This window comes from Schistocerca cancellata, chromosome 8, assembly GCF_023864275.1.
Source record: "Schistocerca cancellata isolate TAMUIC-IGC-003103 chromosome 8, iqSchCanc2.1, whole genome shotgun sequence".
NCBI lineage: Eukaryota > Metazoa > Arthropoda > Insecta > Orthoptera > Acrididae > Schistocerca > Schistocerca cancellata.
In genome coordinates this window covers 288,403,732-288,431,040 of record NC_064633.1, presented here as the reverse complement: position 1 = coordinate 288,431,040, position 27,309 = coordinate 288,403,732, and the positions used below count along the sequence as shown (strand labels likewise).

The following is a 27,309-nucleotide window of genomic DNA, read 5'->3' as shown; positions in this document are numbered from 1 at the left end:
CAGATTGGTGTAAACAACGGATATGTACCCAAGAACAATCTTCACATTCACAGTGTAATTGGAAACTGACCATAATTAGGGCAATGTCACACATTCTCCAGCAAAAGTCTTAAAAATATTGCCAACATGTCACATAACACTTATTTCAAAATGAACACTGAATTGCTGCCCAAGTCTGATTTCTTTCACCATTCATCAAAAATTTGTACCTGTGTAGCCGAGCAGCACTACTCATAAGCACAACGGATACACTGCAAATGATGAATGTGAAATCATTGCGAGCTGACCACTGTGTTCTTCAGCAACGATCTCCCACCAGACTGCGACCTTAGTGCACAGATAGATGTGTAAAATTCGTAACAAAAATGAGAAAGGAATGATTTACGTTAAAGCAACAGGAATACATAGGGGTTGGGAAAGAGGTAACGAAATGTTCCCTCTACGTTTATTAATAAATAAGTAGAATTCACAGAAGAAAAAATCTCTATTAAGGTAGTGTTGGCGGTCAACAACAGTAGAACGCAATCGGACGTACGATGATAAATGATGGTATTTTAGACACCTACGGTCCACTACAATTAATGGTAGGAAACACATTGAGACTACGACTAGTTCGCAGGTGATAATTCTACTTCGGCAGCCCTGTGCATTGCTCTCTATGTTTCGGAATGCCCAATGAAACTCAGGCCAAGAGCAGATATGTAAGGACATAGTCTCAGTTCGAATATAGTAAAATTTCTTGAGACTGAGATGTTTGTCCACGAATTAGCGTGGTTTTAGAAAGCATCGCTCGTGCGAAACTCAGTTTGCCCTTTTGTCACAAGATATACGGAGAACTATGGGTGAAGGGCAAAAGGCAGTTTTCGTATTTCTAGATTTCCGGAAAGCATTTGACACAAGGCCCTTTGCAGCTGTTATTGAAGGTACGAGCCTGGATTAAACTCACAGATATGTGAGTGGCTCGAAGACGTCTTAAATAATAGCGACCAGTATGTTGTCCTCGACGGCGAGTGGTCATCAGAGAAAAGAATATCGTCAGTGGTGCCCCAGGGAAGTGTGGTAGGACCGCTGTTGTTCGCTATGTACACAAATGATTTGGCGGACAGGGTGAGCAACAATCTGCAGTTGTTTTCTGATGATGCCGTGGTGTAGGGTAAGGTGTCGAAGTTGAGTGACTGTAGGAAGCTACAAGACGGCTCAGACAAAATTTCCAGTTGGTGTAATGAATGGCTGCTGGCCATAACTGTAAAAATGTAAGTTAATGAGGATGAGTAGGAAGAACAAATGTTTAATGTTCGAATAGAGCATTAGTAGCGTCCTGACTGACACAGTAAAGTTGTTTAAATATGTGGGCATAACACTGGAAAGCAATTGTGACGTGGAACGTGCATGTGAAAACGGTGCTAGGGAAGGAAAATGGCCGACTTCGGTTTATTGGAAGAATTTTAGGAAAGGGTGGTTCACCTGTAAAGAACACCACTTACAGCACCCTGGTGCAACCTATTCTTGAGTACTGCTCGACTGTTTGGGATCCGTACCTGCTCGGACTGAAGGAAGACATCGAAGCAATTCAGAGGCGGGCTGCTAGATTTGTTACCGGTAGGTTGTAACAACACGTAAGTGTTATGGGGATGCTTCGGGAACTCAAATTGGAATCCCTGGAGGGAAGGCGGCGTTCTTCTCGCGAAACACAATTGAGAAACTTCTGACTGTCGAGTGATTATACTGCTGCCACAATACTACACATCACGAGTAAGGCCCACGGAGATAAGATACAGGAAATTAGGGCTTATACGGAGTCGTACATACAGTCGTTTTTCCCTTGCTCTATTTGGGAGTGAAACAGGAGGGAAATGAGAAGTAGTGGTACACAGTACCCTCCACCACGCACCGTACGGTGACTTGCAGAGTTTCTATGTAGATGTAGATTAGACGCAGCAAGCCACTATGAAATGGTGTTCTGAACAACATTTACCATCAAAAAGAGCAAGTGTGAACATAAACTATTGAAACACCCATATCCTGCCACACACAGAGGGATAAATGGCAATTTGGAGTAATCTGTCGCCTGAAACTACAGAAAGAACTACTTTCAACAAATGCAAAGAACAGGAAATTAAACTTGTTATACTAATCGGCCAGAAAACATGGTGAATGGTTGAACTGAGAGATAATACCACGCTTGCTGTGAGATTCTATCAGAAAAATTGTTAATTCTTCGAGCTAATAGGTAGAAAGAAAGAATCGCGACAAGAGAAGGGAATATCTGGTAAACGTCAGGCGCATTTATACTTGGCGTACTGGACAGCTGAAATTTAATTGCAAATGATTAGTGAAGCTCAAACACTTGCTGCCTGCCCCACTCAAAGCTACCTAAGTCCGTCCCATCTAACAGTTTGCAATTTATTTGTTGGGGGGGGGGGGGTAAAGTAACAGACAAATATTGTGAAATCGATGAAATAGATCGTCAGGTGAAATCAGGTTACTACTGCCTAACCACCAGAGGGCGACTACAGAAATCTTTTTTTTTTTTTTTTTTTTTTTTTTTTTTAACACAGGGTTTGGCTTGTGTACTGTTGCATTGTAGAAACAAAGAAGTATCAGTTAATCATATAGCCTAACTAATGAACAGTCAGTAATTGATAACTTAATTTCACTCATCACAATCTACGTTTTGGAAAGCCGACAACTGTATCGTTCGTGATTTAATGATGAAAATCTGCACTAGATGCTTATTTTTTCATTCTTAGCTAACATGTTTTGAGAATTTATTCTCATTTGCAGTACATTTGCTTACAAAAATATTTCTATGATGTTTCCATGTGTGATTCTCTGCCTCTCTTGAAACTTTCGTTGCCTTATTGAGGATTTTCTGCAGCTGGAAAATCGAACCAATTTATCTGGGAATTTCCTTATGTATGCTAATTTTTGAGATGCTGTTTTTGTTTTTCTACTCATAAGCATTGTGCCTGCTCTCTTACACAGAATATTACACGCACGCAAATCATTACTCACACGGTTTTTTTTTTTTTTCGTAATCAAACCTACTAGAGAGATATAATGACAGTATGGTTTCAAGAAGAGTTTGTACGTAGTTAGAGACGTTACATTTTTGTGGATTACATTATGTACGTAGAACTGTCAATTTTTGATTTTACCACAGTTGTCTATTGAACTATCGATTATATGTCTGTTTTATTGTAGATGTTGAGTAGAGTCTAAGAGGTAATGTATGTCTTCTTCCTCTTCCTTTCTTCCTAGTCTAAATCCTGTTTCCTTGAATACCCTTCAGTCTACCCTGGGGTTGTAGCTTCATCTTTCCCTTGGACGACCAATATTTCTTTTAGCAGATGGTAATTTATTTCTTACGATTTTCAGAATCCTTTGTTATCCATCCTGTCTATGTTTTCGTTCCATTCATGTTTTCTCTTATGCACTCACTCATTAAAGTAGTCCACTTTATCTACTTTTTCTAAAGCTTTCACTTCTCTGTCTTGCAGTGTCTTTCCTGTAGCCCCTCGTAGAATTTTCACTATCGTGGTTTCAATAGTAAAAGTATTCATAATTGTGGAAAATAATACAGTTATCATATTCAAGAGAAACCCTATGAAAAATTAATTACATCGCTGAGTAGTCTGTCACTGATAATTTTGTCCCCTTAATATCTGTGGTGTATTAAAATTTCCAGCTTCTTCATTAAATCCATTATATGTGGTTTCTGGAAGTTGTGGAGTATCTTGAGAGATTCTTGTACATTTTTAATAGCTATCTAGTGTTTTATATGTGTTGCTATTGCTGATGTGCCAAAATGGTTATATATGTAACAGTTGGTGGGTGTCCAGTGTGTTTTATATGTGTTGCTATTACTGATCTGGCAAAATGGATATATATAAAACAGTTGATGAGTTCAGTGAATCTAATCTTATGTTCCTGCCAGTGGCACCCATTCAAAATCGTAGAGGATCTTACGATAGTCAACCACTTCCAAAAATCATTACAAAGGATTTAGAGGAATAGGTGGCAAATTTTGTACACCGCAAAAGCAAGAAAAAGAAAATCTCAGTGACAAAATAGATAGCGAATCAGTTAATTTTTTCAGATTTTTCTAATTCATATTTCCATGAATATGTGCAATACCTCATAGACTCTACTCACTATTAACAACAAAACATAGACATAAGGGATAATTCAGTAGTCAAGTTTCGTAAAATGATTTTTATAATTCACAACTTTATGTATATATTGTAATCCACAGAAATGTAACACTTCTGGATGTATAAAAACTATCTGCATAACCAAGCAGTCGTGATATCTCTGTAGGATGTTCTATAACAAAAACCAAAAACAAACAGTGTAAGTGATGATTTGTGCGTGAGTTATATTCTGTGTAATGGAGGAAGTAAAATATCTCTAAGTAAAAAATTAAAATTCTATTTCTAATTTTATCGTATAAAAACTATTCCATGATTCATTTGTCAACTTTTACGATTACAATATAGCCTCAAAAAGGCACCTACAGTGGAGGAAAGGCATATAATCACACACGAAAGAATCATAAGAAATATTTAAGCAAAAAAAATGCACTTGAAAATGAGAATACATTCTCGAAATGCGTTGTGCTAAATAAGAGAAAATTAATTAACTGGTGCAGGTTTTCATTATTGAAATCAGTGAATAATGTATAAAAGCACACAAATCAGTACCACAATATTAAGTAAAGAAGCTAACGACTAATCTGTCAGGATATTAATACAGTCCAACGACAGGATTAAAGATCACTAACAGCTTATTCCGATTTATACACATGTTACATTGAATGGTGGCCTTGCATAGGCTAATACCATATGGAGTGAAACAAATGAAATGTGAAACAGCTAACCTTACAAAGCAAGCATGACATTTGTAGGTACATCTACATCTACATCTACATTTATACTCCGCAAGCCACCCAACGGTGTGTGGCGGAGGGCACTTTACGTGCCACTGTCATTACCTCCCTTTCCTGTTCCAGTCGCGTATGGTTCGCGGGAAGAACGACTGTCTGAAGGCCTCTGTGCGCGCTCTAATCTCTCTAATTTTACATTCGTGATCTCCTCGGGAGGTATAAGTAGGGGGAAGCAATATATTCGATACCTCATCCAGAAACGCACCCTCTCGAAACCTGGCGAGCAAGCTACACCGCGATGCAGAGCGCCTCTCTTGCAGAGTCCGCCACTTGAGTTTGTTAAACATCTCCGTAACACTATCACGGTTACCAAATAACCCTGTGACGAAACGCGCCGCTCTTCTTTGAATCTTCTCTATCTCCTCCGTCAACCCGATCTGGTACGGATCCCACACTGATGAGCAATACTCAAGTATAGGTCGAACGAGTGTTTTGTAAGCCACCTCCTTTGTTGATGGACTACATTTTCTAAGGACTCTCCCAATGAATCTCAACCTGGTACCCGCCTTACCAACAATTAATTTTATATGATCATTCCACTTCAAATCGTTCCGCACGCATACTCCCAGATATTTTACAGAAGTAACTGCTACCAGTGTTTGTTCCGCTATCATATAATCATACAATAAAGGATCCTTCTTTCTATGTATTCGCAATACATTACATTTGTCTATGTTAAGGGTCAGTTGCCACTCCCTGCACCAAGTGCCTATCCGCTGAAGATCTTCCTGCATTTCGCTACAATTTTCTAATGCTGCAACTTCTCTGTATACTACAGCATCATCCGCGAAAAGCCGCATGGAACTTCTGACACTATCTACTAGGTCATTTATATATATTGTGAAAAGCAATGGTCCCATAACACTCCCCTGTGGCACACCAGAGGTTACTTTAACGTCTGTAGACGTCTCTCCGTTGATAACAACATGCTGTGTTCTGTTTGCTAAAAACTCTTCAATCCAGCCACACAGCTGGTCTGATATTCCGTAGGCTCTTACTTTGTTTATCAGGCGACAGTGCGGAACTGTATCGAACGCCTTCCGGAAGTCAAGAAAAATAGCATCTACCTGGGAGCCTGTATCTAATATTTTCTGGGTCTCATGAACAAATAAAGCGAGTTGGGTCTCACACGATCGCTGTTTCCGGAATCCATGTTGATTCCTACATAGTAGATTCTGAGTTTCCAAAAACGACATGATATTCGAGCAAAAAACATGTTCTAAAATTCTACAACAGATCGACGTCAGAGATATAGGTCTATAGTTTTGCGCATCTGCTCGACGACCCTTCTTGAAGACTGGGAGTACCTGTGCTCTTTTCCAATCATTTGGAACCTTCCGTTCCTCTAGAGACTTGCGGTACACGGCTGTTAGAAGGGGGGCAAGTTCTTTCGCGTACTCTGTGTAGAATCGAATTGGTATCCCGTCAGGTCCAGTGGACTTTCCTCTGTTGAGTGATTCCAGTTGCTTTTCTATTCCTTGGACACTTATTTCAGTGTCAGCCATCCTTTCGTTTGTGCGAGGATTTAGAGAAGGAACTGCAGTGCGGTCTTCCTCTGTGAAACAGCTTTGGAAAAAGGTGTTTAGTATTTCAGCTTTACGCTTGTCATCCTCTGTTTCAATGCCATCATCATCCCGGAGTGTCTGGATATGCTGTTTCGAGCCACTTACTGATTTAACGTAAGACCAGAACTTCCTAGGATTTTCTGTCAAGTCGTTACATAGAATTTTACTTTCGAATTCACTGAACGCTTCACGCATAGCCCTCCTTACGCTAACTTTGACATCGTTTAGCTTCTGTTTGTCTGAGAGGTTTTGGCTGCGTTTAAACTTGCAGTGAAGCTCTCTTTGGTTTCGCAGTAGTTTCCTAACTTTGTTGTTGTACCACGGTGGGTTTTTCCCGTCCCTCACAGTTTTACTCGGCACGTACCTGTCTAAAACGCATTTTACGATTGCCTTGAACTTTTTCCATAAACACTCAACATTGTCAGTGTCGGAACAGAAATATTCGTTTTGATCTGTTAGGTATTCTGAAATCTGCCTTCTATTACTCTTGCTAAACAGATAAACCTTCCGCCCTTTTTTTATATTCCTATTAACTTCCAAATTCAGGGATGCTGCAACGGCCTTATGATCACTGATTCCCTGTTCTGCACTTACAGAGTCGAAAAGTTCGGGTCTGTTTGTTACCAGTAGGTCCAAGATGTTATCTCCACGAGTCGGTTCTCTGTTTAATTGCTCGAGGTAATTTTCGGATAGTGCACTCAGTATAATGTCACTCGATGCTCTGTCCCTACCACCCGTCCTAAACATCTGAGTGTCCCAGTCTATATCTGGTAAATTTAAATCTCCACCTAAGACTATAACATGCTGAGAAAATTTATGTGAAATGTATTCCAAATTTTCTCTCAGTTGTTCTGCCACTAATGCTGCTGAGTCGGGGGGTCGGTAAAAGGAGCCAATTATTAACCTAGCTCGGTTGTTGAGTGTAACCTCCACCCATAATAATTCACAGGAACTATCCACTTCTACTTCACTACAGGATAAACTACTACTAACAGCGACGAACACTCCACCACCGGTTGCATGCAATCTATCCTTTCTAAACACCGTCTGTACCTTTGTAAAAATTTCGGCAGAATTTATCTCTGGCTTCAGCCAGCTTTCTGTACCTATAACGATTTCAGCGTCAGTGCTTTCTATCAGCGCTTGAAGTTCCGGTACTTTACCAACGCAGCTTCGACAGTTTACAATTACAATACCGATTGCTGCTTGGTCCCCGCATGTTCTGACTTTGCCCCGCACCCGTTGAGGCTGTTGCCCTTTCTGTACTTGCCCGAGGCCATCTAACCTAAAAAACCGCCCAGCCCACGCCACACAACCCCTGCTACCCGTGTAGCCGCTTGTTGCGTGTAGTGGACTCCTGACCTATCCAGCGGAACCCGAAACCCCACCACCCTATGGCGCAAGTCGAGGAATCTGCAGCCCACAAGGTCGCAGAACCGTCGCAGCCTCTGATTCAGACCCTCAACTCGGCTCTGTACCAAAGGTCCGCAGTCAGTCCTGTCGACGATGCTGCAGATGGTGAGCTCTGCTTTCATCCCGCTAGCGAGACTGGCAGTCTTCACCAAATCAGATAGCCGCCGGAAGCCAGAGAGGACTTCCTCCGATCCATAGCGACACACATCATTGGTGCCGACATGAGCGACCACCTGCAGATTGGTGCAACCTGTACCCTTCATGGCATCTGGAAGGACCCTTTCCACATCTGGAATGACTCCCCCCGGTATGCACACGGAGTGCACTTTGGTCTTCTTCCCCTCCCTTGCTGCCATATCCCTAAGGGGCCCCATTACGCGCCTGACGTTGGAGCTCCCAACTACCAGTAAGCCCACCCTCTGCGACCGTCCGGATCTTGCAGACTGAGGGGCAACCTCTGGAACAGGACAGGCAGCCATGTCAGGCCGAAGATCAGTATCAGCCTGAGACAGAGCCTGAAACCGGTTCGTCAGACAAACTGGAGAGGCCTTCCGTTCAGCCCTCCGGAATGTCTTTCGCCCCCTGCCACACCTTGAGACGACCTCCCACTCTACCACAGGTGAGGGATCAGCCTCAATGCGGGCAGTATCCCGGGCAACCACAGTTGTAGCCCGATCGGGGGATGCGTGCGACGAGCTGGCCGTCCCCGACAAACCCCCATCCGGACCCTCACAGTGATGCCCATTGGCAACAGCCTCAAGCTGTGTGACCGAAGCTAACACTGCCTGAAGCTGGGAGCGAAGGGATGCCAACTCAGCCTGCATTCGAACACACCAGTTGCAGTCCCTATCCATGCTAAAAACTGTTGTGCAAAGAACGTCTGAACTAATCTACAGAGAGCGCAAACAAATCGACACAAAATTTAAACGGTTATTAAAATACGAGATTGCCTAGTAAACGCAGTAATGCTGCCACTTGTGCACTACTGACACACTGCTCGGCGGCGGAAGGAGACTACGCGAATTTACACTATTCAGGTACTAAAACGCGATGCTACAACTCTCAAGTGACGAAAGGCTCTCTGTAGTACATCAGAATACGAACTGGACAAATGTCTAGTGCTCAACAAGTTCATCCAAGCCTGTTCGCAATAACCGGAGCACCACAGCACAGATGAGTCGCTATTAGCTATTGTTCGAGTGTTGTCTAAATTGCAAGTCGATATACAGCAACATGTCTAAGTCCCAAATCACTCCAGATCGAAATAATCCTAACGCCAAGCACACTTGCACACGTGTGGCGCTCTTGCCAGTCAGCCTTGCCAAAACCGTTACGCAACCAACGGCGAACATTGCAAACCACGGAACAAGCTCTGCTTACCTCTTCATCACTTCCCTCATGTGGGAATCTCCTGTCAAGTGAGTATGTGGTAGTTGTACCTTAATTTCAGTGGATATAAGTTTCCAAAAATTTAAATATTTCCGATACACTACATACACAGTTAAACATTCTGCAGGTACATATTTCACCATCATATGTTGAACATTGCTGGATAATCAAGTTTCAGTTAACATTTCAGACACACAAGAAAATGGCAAATGCAAGCCAGACATACTACCTAATTTAGATCTCCGCGTCCTCATTTTGGTTTTCAAACTCTTATAAATATTGTTTTAAAATGTTCTTATTAAACAAATACAAACAGACTAAAACTACAGTAAAAATGTTTCATGCTGAAGCTCAAGTTTCGTATATCTGTGGAGAACGCTTTGATTTGGTACTCAGTTATTATTTATTAAATGTTTTATTTCTAACAATTGTCTGTTCTGCACCACAATAAACACACTCATTTTATAACTGCTTTTAAGACCTATCAGATGGCACATTATACCCCTTTTTAGATTGTCTGTAGCATTTGTTCCCACCGTTATAAACTATTTCATACAATGGTGTTAATGACTTTCAAACCATTTCTTATGGAAATGTGGTGACAATTTTACTGAACCCATCTCTTTATTTGTGACTTCAACGCTGTTTTAGGTTTTGTGTTGCTTAGCTGGACGTGATTTTAGTGTATGGGTGAATATTTGAAGATATTATTATAATGTAGTCATAATCTCGCACTGATTAGCGTACATAATCAATCAGCGACGCCGGTTAGCCCCGCCGCTGCTGGAATTCCATTCGGTTTCCGCCCGGTGCTCAACTGTCCTTCACCTCACTTCTTCTCCTACTTTCTGCAGCGACTTGAAACGAGCCCCAGCTCTTACCTATCTACCTCATAGGCAGTTTACCTCACATAGTCTCCTTGTGCCAACTTATCAGCTACATGAAACTCAAATAATTCTCCAGTACTTTAATTTATACAAAGTGAGGATACTGTAATGATACAAGCTCACTCCAGTGTCCTTCCGCCACCGGTAACAAAAACTGAGAACGGATCGGCGGAAGTTCGTGTGTGGTCATGTCAAGAGACTTGCGACAGCAAGGCTCTTCATTCGAGAAACTGGATCGAGGTACACCGTCCTTTTTTTAAGTAAGAGATGTTCAAACTTTCCAAAGTGAACCCTTATGTAGCCTAAGCAACTCTAACATAATTAGAAACAGGCTGAATAGAAAATAAAGAGATACGCAAATATCAGCCCCTAAAAACTTGACTCACTGACGCGTTTGTTGTCTGCTATTTGTGGGTAGTCCACCTCCTCCGCCCCCTCTGTCAGTGTGCTGCTTCTACCTCTGTTAATCCTTCCTTCCTCACCTCCTCTTTTGATTATCAAACCCTTTCTTTGACTATTTCCTACTCCCCCCCCCCCTGTCTGGTGATGTATTCCTTCTCTCTCTACCTATCTCTTCATTTTCCTACCTCTCTCATTTCCTCCTCTTTTCTTTCTCTGTTCATCTCCTTGTCTCTCTTCTCTCTGTCCATTTTCCCAGCTCCCTCTCTCTGTCCATCTCCAACTCCCCTCTATCTGTGCTCATTTCTTCTTTCCCCCTCAGTCTCTATCCACCTACGCCTCGAGCCTTCTGTTCTCATGTTTGCATTATTACGCTCATCCCAACAGGAAGGTGATAGTTCTCATCCCATAATATTACTTTCCAGATTGTAACTAACATGTGTACCTAATTTGGTTGAAATCGTTCCAGGGCTTTAGGATGAGCCTTTTACAACTGGCTTCGTCGGTTTACACATATGTCAAATACGTTTCACATACATTTAAAGTATTTCACAGTTATTGGTACACATACTTCACCAGCATCTCTAGCGAATTTCGCGCTACAGTTTCATGTCTATTGAACTGTGTATTGTACAGTAACATAATTTTGCAGATTCATCTAGGGGTGTATGTAGCTTCTATTGAAAGTCGCGAGGTCTATCTTCTTATCTCGTGTTTTCTACTTCGTTCCGAATTTACGGACACTGCGTTTGAAATCGCTTCTACATTCATGTTCGGAACCGTATCTACGTTCACGTTTGCAGTAGCATCTGCATTCTTTTCCATTTTCTTTTGTGCTCGCGTAATCATTGTCGCAATACTAACGAATACATGTCACTAAAATACACCGCTAACCTAAAAATACCACTGTTCAATTAACTATCACACAATGAACCAATAAATTCAAAGGCAAAACTGCTGAAATAAAATTTTGTGTTACTACAAGGCAGTGCGCAAGCGATCAAAGCGCTGTGCCGCCACTAATGATTACTGTTGCGTAATCTTGCAGTTGGCAGTAGACAGACGAAGCATATCGAACTATCACTCAATCAAAAAAAAAGAAGTATCCGGGCAGGCATGTCGACAGGTGAAAGTCGCGAGCTCTATCTTCTTATCTCGTGTTTTCTACTGAAAATCTCGTGCTTGTACTCTTGTTAACTTTACTATTATAGAGATCGCCTAAACTTAATTTTTTATTGGTCCTGTGCACAACAAATAACTTACTTGGTCTTTCTGCTCCCGCTGCTTAATCTGCTGCATTCCATTATTTAACAGAAACATAAAAAACCTATTATTCACGCTGAGTGTAATGCATGTTCCGTATGGAGGCTCCCGCTGTTACTGAGACTGCTGCTGCTTACTAAAACTACATATAATTCAAGAGAAAGGGTTCGGCCAAATCCAAACTCGATAAATGATAACCCAAACAAGTAATTCCTTGTTTCAAAAACTATATTCTGAAAGCGATTCATTCTCATTCAATTAACAAAACGATAGAAGCTCTTTGAACAATCGCTTCGTATGTAAAAATGCTTCCAGTGGCATTAAAGCAATATTACAAATTAATCAAACTCTTGAGACAGACTGAAATACTTCTCAATTAAATAATAGTGAAACAATTCCCTGACAATTACGAAAGAAATCAATAACAAAAATCAATACTTAATCTGTTCACCCAAGAATGGTTTCCCTTAAGAAGAATTCAACTCCTATCATTATCAAAATTACCGTCTGCTGCTACGCACATACACAAACCCTTTTCTTTAAATTAATAAGCGCGCTGCAAATTATAAAAAACATCAACTCAGTACCAAGTCCTGTGTCGCTGCTGGCGGACACGGCAGTACGGCAGCTCGGCGATGACCCCTCGCCCAACGCACGTGCGCACCACAGCAGGTAGGCTCCTACACTGGCTTCCAAATTGCCACTAATTAATCCGTGCACTGCGAAGCGCGACAACAATATCTTAGATTCCAGAGAATGTGTATGCGCGCTGTAGCCAACCTTTAAATCCTAAGAGAATATTGACAACTCTGACAATCTGTGAGGTGTGTTGTGAATAGAATTAGTAGTAATGGAGAAATAAATTAAAACATCATCCATGACGTGGTAGTTTTTCACGCATATCGTTGTTAATGACGTTATATGTACTGAACCATTTGTCGAAGAGTGATATATTTTTTAGGTACATTCAGCGGCGTATATGGATAGTGTTTGCTAAATCTCTTGTGAATAGAGTTAGTAGCAAAGGAGTAGTAAACCAAACGTCCTGCATGATGCAACAGTTGCTCACGCATTTCGGTGTTTATGACATCGTACCTTCTGAACCTTGTGTCGAGAAATGATGTAATTTTTCTGCTACATTGGGTGGTATATGTGGATAATATCTGAAAAATGTGTAGCGAATACAGTTAGTAGTAAAGGTGTAATAAATTGAAATGTCATACTTCACGTGGCAGATTTACTGAATGGACAGCGAGAATGTCGTAAGCGATGAACTCTCGTCCTTTCATCATTTGGTGGGGGTTATCCGGGAGAAGAAGTTTCTTAAAGATTTGAAATTATGTGTAAAGTATATTCGAACCTATGTGCTGCCATTCTCAAAAACTGGGTGACTAAAGTAAGTGTGTTAGCGCGTTGTGGACTACACTTCTTTTCCACTCATACAGTTCACCTCTCCATCCCACCTCTTTGAAACGTAGGTGGTTTTTACCGTCACAGTGATGATTTCCAGACAGTAAGTGATGTGTGCTCCAAGTTTGATGAATTCGGTAGCGTGGTTTCGGAGAAGATGTTGGGTTTACGTACATATATACTCACATACATGCATCCATTTTTATAAATTATACGTCTTTGTCTGCTATGATAAGGTGTTAAAGAACTAATATCCAACTCTCAGCATTTACCGATGCATGAACATGACCAATGAGTGAAAATTAGCCAATTTAAAGCATTTCCTTTGAAAACAGACTCTGTGGAACGGGGAGTTGCCAATAACAGTATATGACGAAGTTTGACATATATGAGTATCACATCGATTTTCAGTGCGTTAAACCATTCAAAAATTGAGCGAAGCTCAACCAACTGTTAGACGATATGCGGTAGTTACTGGGGGACAGAGTAAAACAGGAAAAAGAATATAGGAAGAAACCGGAGTAAAAGACGCAAATATTGTGGTCTGAACATGTAGCTTGCCTAGAGGGCACAAGATGTGCAGATGAAGTTCCAAGAGATATGAAAAAAACCGAGTGACGACGTAGTAGGAGGTGAATGGATAACATTAAACAAGATTCTGGAGCAACATATAACTGTAGGCCACCACTCATCAAGAAGACTGGGCTGGGAATTAGTCCAGCAGAGGACGAAAGTTTCCTTATTAGGATAATGACAATTATGTTACCATCCAGAACTAGTAGCAAACTTAGGGGCTTATTGAATCACAAGCAATAAATGACTGTGCCATCGTATGAGAAACAAATTTGCAGAGTGTGATTACAAACTGTTGGCACTTCCTGTGAACAACTGAGGGTGTAAGGTTAAACTACTCGTGTGCCTGTGCGCTCAACCTATATTTCAATTTCCGAATATCAGACTCTACAACTCAAGTGAACGATGCCTCTCCTCGGTTCTCCAGAACTGACTCTCTTCGGAGTCTAACCGCGCTGTGCTGGTCAACTACACCAACTCTTTTACATGAAGTTATAAGCTATGCGCAGATGACTTACACTTTGCCACGTTATTCTTATTTTCGTCTTTCGTCCTTCACACACGGATGCAAGTGTTTGCCGCGCAAGGTAGCCATGCGGTCTAGGGCGCGTTGTTACGGATTGCGCTGCTACCCCCGTCGGAGGTTCGACTCCTCCCTCGGGCATGGATGTGTGTGTTGGCCTTAGTCTAAATCAGTTTAAGATAAATTAAGTAGTGTGTAAGCCTATGGACCAATGACCTCAGCAGTTTGGTCCCATTGTCCTTGCCACAAATTTCCAAGCAAGTGTACTAACTAATTGCTCTCGTCTCTCCGCTTTTTTGCAGGTACGAGAAGAATCTTCTGTCAGCCAAAAACCTGAACGTGAAACGGAATTTATTAACTGGGCTCGCGTTCGGAATCCTTTGGTTCTTCATCTACGCTAGCTACGCCCTGGCTTTCTGGTACGGTGTAACTCTTATCATCAGGGATATGGACAAAACGGAGGGCCAGATCTATGATGCTGCAACCATGATCACAGTGAGTACTACCACATTCAAGTTACATGTCTTAGTAACAACGAATTTTAGAAACATCAGTGATCACAAAGTATATGGTGAGATAGAGGGTCCAAACGCCTATGTATCTTTACCAAGTTGCGGAGCATCTAAATTGTCTGCTTGCAACAAGAAAAAGAATAGCGTGAAAGAGTTCGTAAATGCGTGGACGTTACAGAGAGCGTACAACATTGCTAACTAGCCATTCCACTGACGCTTTTGCTGGTATTACGGTTTCATTCTCTAATTACACAGTGAAATTATCAGTCCAAAAACAATATTTTTGCTTCGTGAGACACTGTCCCACAAAACAAAGGTTTTGTATTAACTTACATGTCGTACCCTAACTGAAATTTCTTTTCGCAAAGTAACTGTTTTAATCAACACTTTCAGATGTCTAGCCGTATACAAGCTCTATGACAGTTTCTCGAAACATAAATTCAAGGAAACAACTCATTGTCAGGTGGGATAGTTTTATTTAGCTACTTCTAGCGCCAACTCATTAAACACCTACAACGAACTGACGAGCAATATTCTGTCGATTCACTTCATACTGCAGCCATACATGAAAAGTGCCCCCCGAGACGATATATTTGGACACGTTCCTCAAATCAGCTCCCACACAGTTTGGCGCACAAGCGAGTAAGTAAATTTGTGTTAGCGAATGATAATGCTGTTCTTGTTTCTGCTATGCAAAACAATCTCTTTATAAATATCTTAAATTATTAATAACATTAATTGTTATAAAACATTAATTTAAATTTATAACATTTATGACAACTTATTTTAATTGTTTTATTGGGTGTTTTATTAAAGTATTTAGCCTGATAACAAGAAGACTCTCAGGCACAATCTTACAGCGGAACAGGGTTTTATGCATGCGAAACTATTCTATCACTTTTTACTTAAGTAATGGTATTAACTATAATATAATGAGCTGTAGTAACAGGAGTTAAATAATGACTTGAGACATGGATTGTATAAATCGTAACGACATTAGGGATAATAGTGCTTGCTAGTTTACTAACCGTGTTTCCTCATTTTGTAATGTTATTTTATATATGTTATGCGTTTTTGTAGGTTATGTTTATTCCACAGATGTGAAAGTGCTGTTAAAATTCATGGATTGAGAGCTATTATTTTTCTAATTAATAGAACAGATTACTCTTCTTAACTTCAATGAAATACGACAGGAGTCTTCGGTTTGTACATGAATAGGTCCTCGGATTTTCATTATAAGTAAAGACACAATTTTTTTTAAATTTCACATGTTGATTCATCATTCTTTTAAATTGTCCGTAACGAATTATATGATTACACTTCCCTCTCCTTGGGATCACAAATGACAATTTTGCAACAAAATTATGGTCACACAAGAGATGTTCACTTTTGCGCAGTTTCTGAGAACAAAAACATTCAATTCTGGAAAGACAAAACAATGATGTGCCTCGCTCAAAATAAATTTGATGTCAACTAACAACAACATGCCGCGTACTTAGAGCTATAGCTTATCTCAGCCGGGTTCCAGAAGTTATATTATTCTAGAGATTGTATTGTCAAATTAAATTTCATGATAACATCCGATTTTACAAACTGTTAACATTTTTACAGTTAGAAAACTCCGAGAATCGAAATATCAAGAAAAGATATTTTTGTACTTCTGAATTAACATTTAGAACTTCGAAGATATGTCACATCAGAATTTTTGTCTACATATAAATATACGATATTTTCGTACGAAGTGAAATTGTTTCTCAGGCAGTCAACTTTGTTTTTGAAATAAAATAACGTCTACATAATGTACAACATATTATACAGGATAATTCCGAAGTAACTATAGACACTTTGGTTGTAATGTATGTATCAAAATAATAGTAAAATGTTAAATAAACTTTTGTCTGAAACTACTTTATTTCTGAGCTGGTGGTAGGCATTACATCGTGGACCAATACAAGCTTCTAACGTGTCGTGTTCGCCTGCATATCGATTGATGCTGTTTAGTCGACGGTGCACCGTACATGTCAGTCTAGAGACAAGGGAGTCTCTCAAAGTGGCTTATCTCGATAAGTAGACAGGCCGCGCATGATCAGCTGCATGACCCACCAGATCGCCGTATCTTAATCCTCTGCACCTCTGCCGTCTCAGGTAGCTCATGTATGGTGTCGCAACTCAGAATATAACACAACTACAGCGGCGAATTGAAAATAACTATGCAGCTGTGCAGAATGAGATGAATAGAGCTTGCAATACTCCAAGAGTTGTAAGACGTTGAGCACGTCACTGTCTTCGTCTACGTGGACATCATTTTTAAAATGTCCTGGGTAAATCTACGGTAGGTAGTTGAGCTGAATTTTGGATCCCTTCATGTCTTTGCTTTGTGTTGTGGGTCAGCGTTTGGGGGATGTTTTGCTGTGCGTGGGTTGGTGGATATGTACCCGTACTGTTGAGGGATGTTCCGCTGTGCGTAGGTTGGTGGATATCTACTCCACTGCATAACTTTACTCCTACGTTGGTGCATACCCCTAAATCTTATGTGTACACCTACTTTTGAATCTCCCTGTACTTTCGAATTACAATAATCAAATTTGGAAAATGCACAATCCCACATGACACTTGTTATAAAATACATCGAAATAGTTAAATAGATACAAATTCTTCTGGAATACAGGCTATTTTTACTTGTAAATTGAAATGCACAGCATGACCAAATTATCTTAATGTTTCCACATTGTAACTCGAAAAAAAACCTGTTGGTCAGTTACATGCGAATGGAAAATCAATAATTCGAAAATCCATCGTTGTATTGCTTACTTATGAAATAGTCATAAATCCCGTATTTAACGATCGATATCGGAGTAAATGTTATTTTTATGCTACGAACTACGTATTTACAGTAATATCAGAATTACAGTACTATTTCATGGGTGTACAAAATTAAGATATTAAAACGTATTTCGGTCAAAGCGAAGGACACTCGGCTATACGGCTCGAATGTAGACATATGGAAATGAGAAGTATCTAATGGGAACTGAGGATACTTAGTAGTAACGGAGTAACGCGTGTGTTGGAAAAAAATCTGACAATATTTCTGTTACTAGGCGCTAGCTCTTTAGCTATGTTTTCAATCCTTTAAAATGATACGGACTGACTTAGTCGGGGAGATAATTCCAAAAACGGTACTGAGAGAAGTATTTTCTTACGTGAACTTCTCTTTATGGTGTCGTGATGGGAATGCTAATTTCGAGAAGAGAGGAGACAGGCTGTAGGCGGTGACAGGTGGAAACTTCTACGCTGGTCTCCTAATAGATTAAAAAGATGACATTATGATCAACTTTGAGAATCTGTACACATAGTTCCTGTCGTACTTCCTTGTAATTGTGTTTTCGGTAGATTTCCTTTGCTTGTAGAGTAATTTAAGAGACTGGTAATCGCCTGCCGTTTATTCCCAACTGGGCTTTGAAAGAACAGTGACTCTATGATAGGCAGGGTCTCAAACAGCCTGCTCTACCCCTTGGAGCGGGGAACGAAATAGCACAAAATGTTCAAATGTGTGTGAAATCTTATGGGACTTAACTGCTGAGGTTATCAGTCCCTAAGCTTGCACACTACTTAATCTAAATTATCCTAAGGACAAACATACACACACACCCTTGTCTGAGGGAGGATTCGAACGTCCGGTGGCACCAGCAGCACAGTCCATGACTGCAGCGCCCCAGACCGCTCGGCTAATCCCGCGCGGCGAAATAGCACCAGTTCAGTAGATAAAATACATGTAATTTGTCAGTCACATAGATTTACTGCTCCAAAGGTTCAACAGCAGATCTATGGCAAGAGTTCTTCAACCTGACAAACGTTTTTCATATCCCTAACTCAATGTGACGGATGTAGAATTAATTATTAAGTTTTTGTACTGACCTATGTCATCGCATTTCTACCATATTCAGAAAAAAGCTTATGAAGTGGTCGGGATTCTTCACAGTAGAAACACGCAACAAGACTGCCAACGACTCTCAATCAGTTGCCAGAAATCTTATGCCAAAAGGACAGAGTGGTTCATTTAATTACTTCCAAATACCTTAATTCGCTTAAAAGACTTGCTTCGACGTAGTACAGCATAGGAAAGCGAGATTCGGAGAAACGCCTGTTAGATACAGCGAGGAACAACGATTACTGTAAAATGGGGCCCATTATTTGATCATAGAAGGAATTTCATCGTCCAGTAAGGCTGAAAATTTTGGGAGTATCTTCGAGGATTTTGGACCGATATTTTTATCTTAGGTTCTTCGTTGAATTAAAACTCTAACAGCATCATCTACAGCTATCTTGTACGTCTGTTTCATATTTCTGTGATATATTGTTCCTTACAGTTTGATTTCACAAAGACTACAGCTGGAATTCATTGGCTGCAACTTCATCTATTGGCTTCTTCCGTGTCATGTTCTAATAACTCCTTTTCTGTCACTACAGGTATTCATGGGCGTGATGACAGGCTCGATGTCGTTAGGGATGGCTTCGCCATTCATCGAAGCCTTCTCTATAGCCAGAGGTGCGGCCGCTAAGGTATACTCCGTTATCGACCGCGAGTCTCTCATTGACAGCATGTCCGAAGAAGGCAAGCGGCCGGAGAAAATAGAAGGCGCCATCAACTTCAGGAATGTCCACTTCGAGTACCCATCCCGCAAGGGTGTAAAGGTTATTACATTCCACATACTCTGTTAGTACATTAAAATGTGTCCGAATGTACAGGATAGTACATACTACCTTATTTATACTGAATGTTTCATTTTATAAATATTCATCGCAATAGTTTTGCAAATATTCATCTAATATTCTCCCTTACCTTCACCCTGTTCTTTCAGATTTTGAAAGGGCTGAACCTTAGCATCAAAGGCGGTGAGACGGTTGCTCTGGTCGGTAGTTCAGGCTGTGGAAAGTCTACTTGCATACAACTCATACAACGATTCTACGACCCTCTAGACGGAGCAGTAAGTATCTACAGCGCTGACAAAGAAAAGTGATCTATTGCTAAAATTATATTGTTCTGAATTGCTTTATTCATTATGCTCCCAGCAATGCCCTGCTATGGCTCAGTCTGGTTAGATCCCAAAGAAAGAAAAGACAGCAGACCTTTATAATACGGAAGGGCATTGGATATACGTTTTACTCTCCTTCTCTTCCTCGTCTGTTCATCCCTTTCTCTTCCGTCTCTCCCCATCTCTTCTTGCCCCCTCTCGCTTTCCATCTCCTCCTTTCCGTTCCCTTTCTGTATTTCCTCCCACGTCTCTGTTCAGCTCCGTCTCCACCTTTAAAATTAGAAATAAATTTCGATCAAGAATTTTTCGAAATTTTTTCGGACAATGTTTCCATTCGTCCTAGCTTTTATTAGAAAAACGTGTACAAATTTTAAATAAATCTGTTAAGTAATTTCTTGAGACTTTTACTAACAGTGGTTCCCTTTGTATATCACATATATATTTAGACACTGTACAAATCAAACATATATATAGCCTAACGTGCTTCTGAATTATAATTACACTATCATTTAAAATTTGAATGAAAGCAGTCAAAATATTTCGTAGATATTTGTTAATGATGTTCCCCTTTATACAGTGAAGAGCGAAAGAAGTGTATGTGTCTAATATTGTGTAGGCCTCCCGCGATCAAGGAGAGGTGTCGAAACGCGGCGTGGAGCGGACTCGACTAGTTTCTGAAGTAGTGCTGCAGAAAATTGACACCATAAATCCAGCAGGGCTCTCCATAAATCCGTAAGAGTACGAGGGGGTGAAGATCTCTTCTGAGCAGCACGTTGCAAGGCATCTCACATATTCTCAATAATGTTCTTGTTTCGGGAGTTTGGTGGCCTGTGGAAGTGTTTAAACTCTTAAGAGTTGTACCTGTGGTGTGTCGCCTTGTCCTGCTGAAACTGCGCAAGCCGGCCGGAGTGGTCGTGCGGTTCTAGACGCTAAAGTCTGGAACCGAGTGACCACTACGGTCGCAGGTTCGAATCCTGCCTCGGGCATGGATGTGTGTGATGTCCCTAGGTTAGTTAGGTTTGACCTCAGAAGTTAAGTCGCATAGTACTCAGAGCCATTTGAACCATTTGAAACTGCGCAAGTTCATCGGAATGCACAATGGTCACGAATGGATGCAGGTGATCGGACAGGATGCTTACGCACGTGTGACCTGTCAGAGTCGTATCTAGACATATCAGCGGTCCCATATCACTGCAACTGCACACACCCCAGAGCATTACAGAGCCTCCACCAGCTTGAACACTCCGCTGTTGACATGCAGGGTCCATGGATACATGGTGTTGCCTGCATACCCGTACACGCCCATCCGCTCGATACAATTTGAAACGGGACTCGTCTGACTAGGCAACATGTTTCCAGTCATCAACAGTCCAATGTCGGTATTGACGGCCAGAGTCGAGGCATAAAGCTTTCCGTCGTGCAGTCATCAAAGGTACACGAATGTGTCTTCGGCTCAGAAAGGCCATATCGATGACGTTTCGTTGAATGGTTTACACGCTGACATATACTGATGGCGCAGTATTGAAATCTGCAGCAATTTGCGGAAATGTTAACTTCTGCCACGTTGAACGATTCTCTTCAGTGGTGGCTCTGAGCACTATGGGACTTAACAGCTGTGGTCATCAGTCCCCTAGAACTTAGAACTACTTAAACCTAACTAACCTAAGGACATCACACACATCCACGCCCGAGGCAGGATTCGAACCTGCGACTCTTCAGTGGTCATTGATCACTTTCTTGCAGGGCCTTTTTCCGGCTGCTGTGATGTCGGAAATCTGATGTTTTAACGGATTCTTGATACTCACGATACACTCGTGAAATGGTCCTTCGTAGAAGCTCTGTCGACAATAACACCACGTTTAAACTCACTTAAATCTTGATAACCTGCCATTGTAGCAGCAGTAACCGATCTAACAACTACGCCCGAATCCTTGTTGTCTTATATAGGTGTAGCCGACCGCAGTGCCGTATTCTGCCTGTGTAAATATACCTGTGTTTGAATACGCATGCCGATACCAGTTTCTTTGGTGCTTCAGGTGCTTCCATTAAGAATTTCTATGCCTATGCCTGCATAATTTTCAGACCGACAAATGAAATTAACTTCTCTTCAACAACTAAGATCTTCCTAATTTAATAGCAATTTATTTAGTTTATCTTACTTATATATGTATTTGTATTTTAAACGTTCGCTAATGTGGCAGAAGTCATGGGATATCTCCAAATATCGTGTCGGATCTTCTTTTGCGTAGCGTAGGGTAGTAACTCGACTTGTCATGGATTGAATAGATCGTTGGACTTTCACTACACAGCAATGCTGCCTATAAAGCCGCACATAATTCTGAAACTGCTCCCGGTGCACAGTTTTGTGCAAGAAACCATATCTCGATTATGTCCCATAAATGTTCAATGGGATTGATGTAGAGCCATCTGGGTGGCCAAACCATTCTTTAGAATTGTTCAGAACGTTCTTCGAACCAATCTCGAACAATTGTGGGACGCTGACGTAGTGGATTGTCACCCAAAAGATTTTCATCCTTGTTCAGGAATAAGTAGCCGAACATAACCATTTGCAATAAATAATCGGTTCAGTTGGACCAGAGAGGCTTCTCTATTCCATGTAAACACAGCCCACACCATTATAGAGCGAGCACCAGCATGCACAGTGCCTTGTTGCCAACTTGGTTCCGCGGTTTCGTTGGGTCTGCACCACACTCGAGTCCTACCATCAGCTCTTAACAACTGAAATTGGGAATCATGAGGAGATCATGGTTTCCCAGTCTAGGGTCTAACCGGTATGATCACGTGTCCAGAAGGCTGTTTAGTACTGTTAACAAACGTATTCGCGTAGGTCCTCTACCATCATAGTCCATTAACGCCAAATTTCGCCGCAGTGTCGTAAGCATACGTTGGCCTTGCATCCGATATTGATTTCTGTCGTTATTTCACGCAGTGTTTTTTATCTGTTATCACAGACAACTCTACACAATCGCCGCTGCCCGGAGTCAAGTGACTGCCGTCGACCACTACTTTACATGTGGTGCGAAATTTGGAATTCTTTGTATACTCTTGACACTGTAGATACCGAAAAGGTGAATTCCCCAACGATTTCCGAAATGGAATGTTCCATTTTATAAGTCGAACCACCATTCTGTGTTAAGTTTCTGTTCATACCCGTCGTGCGACCCTAACCGCGACGGAAATTTTTTCATGTGTATCACCTGAGTACAACTGACAGCTTCGCCAATTCCCTGTCCTTTTATATCGGGCGTACGCGAAATTAAAGCTACCTGCGTATGTGCAAATCGCTATATCATGACATGACGGTTGTCAGCTTAGTGTATGGAATACGTGCGTTTGAGCCGGCCGAAGTGGCCGTGCGGTTAAAGGCGCTGCAGTCTGGAACCGCAAGACCGCTACGGTCGCAGGTTCGAATCCTGCCTCGGGCATGGATGTTTGTGATGTCCTTAGGTTAGTTAGGCTTAACTAGTTCTAAGTTCTAGGGGACTAATGACCTCAGTAGTTGAGTCCCATAGTGCTCAGAGCCATTTGAGCCAGTCACGTGCGTTTGAAGGTTCATTAGAATAGCGTGTGGAAATTTGAAGTAATTCTATCAATAATTTTTCTTGAGTTTTGGTAACAAAATTTCCCATTTATATATTAACCATTTGTTTATATGTAATAAAAATAGGCATATAGAAAGATTCGCGTATTCGCATGCAGTGTTGTGTCAAAATTTTGAAAGCTGACAGAAGAAAATTTTGGGATCTGAGGTTTTCAGCAAACGAACATGAGATATTAGTTAATATTTTATCCTCTTTGTATATTATATATACACTTCTTCTTCTTCACGCGATCAGGCCCAGAGGACCGCGCGCCACCACAATTAGAGCTCTCCATCCGTCTCTGTCTTCTGCTACTGGAGAGTTTTCCGTGACTCCCAGCTGCAACAGGTCTTCTCTCACTCCATCGATCCACCTCTTTCTAAGTCTTCCCACTGGTCTGCTGCCTGACGGGATCCAGTCCATTGTGATTTTGGGCCATCTTGTTGCCTCCATTCTAACAACATGTCCAGCCCATTGCAGTCTTTTGCTTCTTATCACTCCCAAGATGTTAGGCTCCTTGTACAGCTCTTCTAATTCAGTGTTATGGCGTCTTCTCCATTCTCCAGTAGTCTGATCTCTGACTGGTCCAAATATTTTCCTGAGGACTTTCCTTTCAAATGTTAGCAGTCGCTTAAGGTCTTGTTTTCGAGTGCTCCATGTTTGAGAACCGTAAAGTACTAGTGGCTTTATTAATGTCTTATACAACCGTAGCTTTAGTTGTTGCGAGACGCTTCTACATTTTAATATAGGGTCTAGAGAGTGATAGCATCTGTTTCCCGCCTGCAGTCGTGCTTTTATCTCTGCTTCAGTTGATGTTACTTCTGTAAAAATGATCCAAGGTATTTGAACTCTTTCACATGTTTATACATGGTGTTGTTCACAATTAAATCTTGAGAGTTCTGGATCTTTCTTCCTATGGTCATATACTCTGTCTTTTCAGAGCTAATTTGTAGACCGATCCTAGCTGCCAATAACTCCAAGGTCTGGATACTTCTCTTCAGATCTTCTTGTGTGCATGCTAATAGTGCAATGTCGTCTGCATAGGCCAGATATGTAATGTGTTCATTACTAATTTGAATGCCCTCGATGTTTTCTTTGTTGAAATCCCGCATTACCTTCTCGAGTGCCAGGTTGAAGAGGACAGGTGATAGCCCATCTCCTTGGCGTAATCCTGTTACAACTTGGAAGCTTTCTGTCATTTGATTGCCTACCTTATTCTTAAGTTTTGTGTCATTTAGGCATACCTTTACCAGTTTGACCAACTTCTTTGGTATACCAAACTCTGTCATAGTTCTAATCAGGCTAGGTCTATGTATACTGTCGTAAGCCTTCTTGAAGTCTACAGACAGGTGATGTATCTCTCGTCCGTATTCGTACATTTTTTTCACAGGCCTGTTTTAGGACAAAAATCTGGTCCGTGGTTGATCGCCCTGCCTGGAAACCTCCTTGGTATTCTCCAATTATGTCTGTTGCTATAGGTTTTAATCGTTCTAATAGGCAGTTGGAGAAGATCTTATAACAGATGTTGAGTAGCGCTATGCCCCTGTAGTTGTCACATACGGATTTGTCTTTCTTTTTATATATGGGGCATATCACAGCTACCTTCCATTTCTCTGGTATCTCATGTTTTACCCAAATTTGCTCGATTAGCTTGTGGATTTTCAAACAGAGGATTTCGTCTCCAGCCTTGAGAAGTTCAGCAGGAATACCGTGCTCACCTGGACTTTTACCATTCTTAAGGTTTTTAATCTGGTTCCTTATCTCTTCAATGGTGGGTGGAGGATATTCTGGGTCTACTGTTACTGGTTCATCAAACTCAAGTAGTTCGGTTGGTTCATCAGAGTTTAGTAATTCTCTGAAGTATTCCATCCATCTTCTTCCAATTTTTTGATCTCCTGTTAACATTCTTCCATTGGCATCTTTTATGAATCTGTGTTGATGGTATGTCCCTCCTTTAAAACTTTTCACTTTTCTGTAAAGTTCTTTATACCTAATTCCATAAAAGTCTTGTTCAGCTTCCTCCATGATACTTTTAACATATTTTCTCTTTGCTTTCCTCAATGTGGCTTGGGTCTGCCGTCGTGTTTCTTCAAACTTCGACTTTTCTTCTTCTTGCATATTGCTTTGTATCCACAGTAGTTTGGCCCGTTGTCTCTCCCTGATAGCTCCCTCACACTCCTCATTGAACCACACTCTTTTTCCCCTAGTTCGGTTTGGGATTACTTCTTGGGCTGTTTCTTTAATGGTCTTTGCAATCGCCTTCCAGTTCTGATCTACCACAGGATCTCCTTCCTCTTCATTCAAAGCCTCAAAACGGTTTGCTAGTGCTATCTTGAAAGTTCTTCTTATATTATCTTCAGTCAGACTCTCATGGTCATGTCGAGTGACTCTTTGCATTCTTTTGTGCTTCCTAGCTCCTCATATTGTTTTCATCCTTCCTCTGACAAGGAAGTGATCTGATCCACATTCCGCACCTCTTGCCGTTCTAACATTTTGTATCCACTTCTTTATTCTCTTCTCTACAATTAGGTGGTCAATTTGGTTCACTGTTTTCCCATCTGGAGGCACCCAGGTTCCTTTATATATACTCTTCCTGTCGAAATCACTACTACTTATAAACAAGCCTTTTGCAGTCGCAAAGCTAACCAGCCTAGTGCCGTTATCACTGCTCACATCATGTAAACTGTGCTTTCCGATCGTCCCCATGAAGGCTGCTTCTTTCCCTATTTTCGCATTAAAATCTCCAAGGATAATTTTTTAATGTTCACTTGGTACATTGTCTAAAACTGTTTCTAATTCCTCGTAGAAAATATCTTTTTTGATGTCATCGCTTTCTTCGGTTGGGGCATGACAATTTATATATGTGAGTTTGTGTTTTCCCGTGTCTATGGTTAGGAGTAAGATTCTGGGGTTGATTGATTTAAAATCTATGAGAGTGGTACAGAGTGATTTCCTCACTGCAATACCAGTTCCTAGTGAGTGGTTTGTTTCTGAGGCTCCATGGAATATGACATAGTTTTCTATTTCTGTAGCTCCGGTTTCTGTCCACCTTGTTTCTTGCAGGGCCAATAGAACAATTATATATACACTGCCGGAAAAAATAGTACATGCTTCTAGAGGCTTCGTGTTCACTCAAGATTTATTGTCTCAAGAGCACTTGTGGAGCATATGAAATGATTACATTTATATATCAATAGCACAATGCCGTATAGCACCTACGGGCGGCAATGTCGGCACTGTCTGTTGCATCCAACTGACCGTACAGATGGCGAATACTGTCCTGGGATAAATTATGACACGCCAGCTTGGCCTCTTCACGTAATTCTATGAGAGTTGTTCATTCACGAGTCGCAAAAGTCACTTATCGTTCCACCATATCCAACATGTGTTTGTTTGAGACTACTTCGTAGATTGTGCTGACCAGGGAAGTTCTGTACGTCTTGCAGAGCACGTTAAGTTTCACGATCAGTGTGTGGGCGAACATTATCCTGTTGGAGCAACATATCACCTTCCTGTAGGAATAATAACCAACGAATGCATTTAACAACATTCTGCACGTACAGAGCGCTCATTAGCGTCCTCTCCAGAAGTACCATAGGAGAAGAGTTGTAGCTCATCGCGCCTCAGGCCATAAGGCAGTTCTGTCTTGGACGAGTGCAGTCTACGAGAGAGTGCTCACTAAGTCTGCGTCGTACTCGCTAATGAGCGGCACTTGCGTGCAGACAGAATCTGCTTTCATCGTCTTCCATGTGGTCCTCTGAGGGCACCAGTCTAGCCGTGTGCGTCGATTTGTGA

The 27,309-nt window shown here is 41.3% G+C and overlaps 1 protein-coding gene across 2 annotated transcripts in view; it reads left to right on the top strand.

Annotated features, from left to right (window-relative positions):
- LOC126095086 (ATP-dependent translocase ABCB1-like) overlaps window positions 1–27,309 on the top strand; it is a 146,067-nt gene that overhangs the window by 37,818 nt on the left and 80,940 nt on the right. The window contains exons 6-8 of one of the 2 annotated variants that reach the window (XM_049909770.1): window positions 14,670–14,862; window positions 19,347–19,571; window positions 19,739–19,864. In XM_049909770.1, coding sequence (XP_049765727.1) covers window positions 14,670–14,862; window positions 19,347–19,571; window positions 19,739–19,864 — 544 coding nt within the window. The remainder of the gene's footprint in view (window positions 1–14,669; window positions 14,863–19,346; window positions 19,572–19,738; window positions 19,865–27,309) is intronic. The other variant, XM_049909771.1, reaches the window with a different exon arrangement.